The sequence below is a fragment of the Triticum dicoccoides genome, unplaced genomic scaffold, assembly GCF_002162155.2.
Source record: "Triticum dicoccoides isolate Atlit2015 ecotype Zavitan unplaced genomic scaffold, WEW_v2.0 scaffold47540, whole genome shotgun sequence".
Classification (NCBI taxonomy): Eukaryota; Viridiplantae; Streptophyta; class Magnoliopsida; order Poales; family Poaceae; genus Triticum; species Triticum dicoccoides.
The window spans coordinates 1-1,373 of record NW_021275326.1 but is presented as its reverse complement, the minus strand read 5'-3'; the positions used below and the strand labels follow the sequence as shown (position 1 = coordinate 1,373).

The window sequence follows — 1,373 nt, the reverse complement described above, 5'->3', positions numbered from 1 at the left end:
TGCAAGAACCTACAGATTGTCTTGGCACTCTTGACTATCACATCAACCTCAGGAAATTTGGCTATATCTTTTAACATAAGATTGACGGTGTGAGCAGCACACGGTTGCCAAACAATATGAGAGTACTTTGGTTCTTCTATAAGGGTTTTGCAAGCTTTCTTATAATTGGACCCATTATCTGTTACTATTTGAACTATATGTTCATGGCCTATCTCTTCTACAACCTTCTCAATCTCTCTATAGATAAAGTCTGCAAAATTATGTAAGATGCATATACCTAATTAGAACAAAGCAGGTATTTTAAGAACATAAAACAATTCTAGGACAGATCCAAGTATTCAAGAAGCATGTATTGTAAGAACATATGTAGAATGCATATATACCTACTTAGAACAAAGCATTAGGAACATAAAACAATTCTAGGACAGATCCAACTATTCAAGAAAAGTATTGCAAAAACATATGTATATACCTAACTAGAACAAAGCAAATATTTTCATGAACATAAGACAATTCTAGGACAACTCTAAGTATTCAAGAAGAATGTAAAACGCGAAGAAGAGGAGGAAGTAACCTGAATTCTGAGTCTGACCGGATGCATCAATAGTATTGAGGAAGAACATTCGTGTATTGCAACACACCATGAAGTTTATGAGACTCATTCCTGTTGGACCAGTCCAAGAGTCACACATAAGGGTCACACCGAAGTTTTTCCAATCTTGTTTGAATTTCTGAAGAAACGAAGTTGCTTCATCATAGTTTGCATCCAAATATTTTCCATCAATCTCCTTCGCGGTTGGTATAGGAGTAGGCCCTAATTGTTGAGTGATCTTCAAAGCAGCTCGGAAGTATGGACAGTCAGCTTTACGTCCAGCAATATCATTGGCATGAAAAAACTTGGACCAAGCTAGGCCAAGTGCATCTCTCGAATTAGGATCCAAAGCACTACTGATCTTGGGCTGCATAGATACTTTGTTGCTGCATAATTGCTTGTCAAAATATGCGGTGATACTCCTTTTGCCAACAGCAACTCGCACGTCACCCACACTCCCCTTGCCAATCCTCCTATCAACTCTGCGGGAGACATTCGGGTCACGCAATGCCTCTCTAATATTCATCTGAATTTCTTCTTCATCATCATCTATTATGTTAATCACCCCTCCTTGTTGATACAGCCCTTCCATAATATTTCTTTCAATTCTCAGCCTGCTATTTTGTTTCTCTCTTTTCTTCCTCTTCGATTCATCCCGGCACTCCCTCATTGCATCTCTCACATTTCTTGGCACATTTGGGCAGCTCCTCACGTTACCTACAATCCAACCAAGGTGCTCCTTGGCACGGGTTGCACCTCCACCTTTGTGCTTTAGGCCACA

General features: G+C 39.6%; 1 protein-coding gene across 1 annotated transcript; it reads right to left on the bottom strand.

The window, feature by feature from the left end:
• Positions 1 to 515: 515 nt before the first annotated feature.
• Positions 516 to 1,367, bottom strand: LOC119346730 (the record flags this gene model as incomplete). Its single annotated transcript, XM_037615913.1, has 1 exon — positions 516 to 1,367. A coding segment is annotated over one exon (852 nt), but the record flags the coding sequence as incomplete, so codon positions are not given.
• Between the last annotated feature and the right edge of the window lie 6 nt (positions 1,368 to 1,373).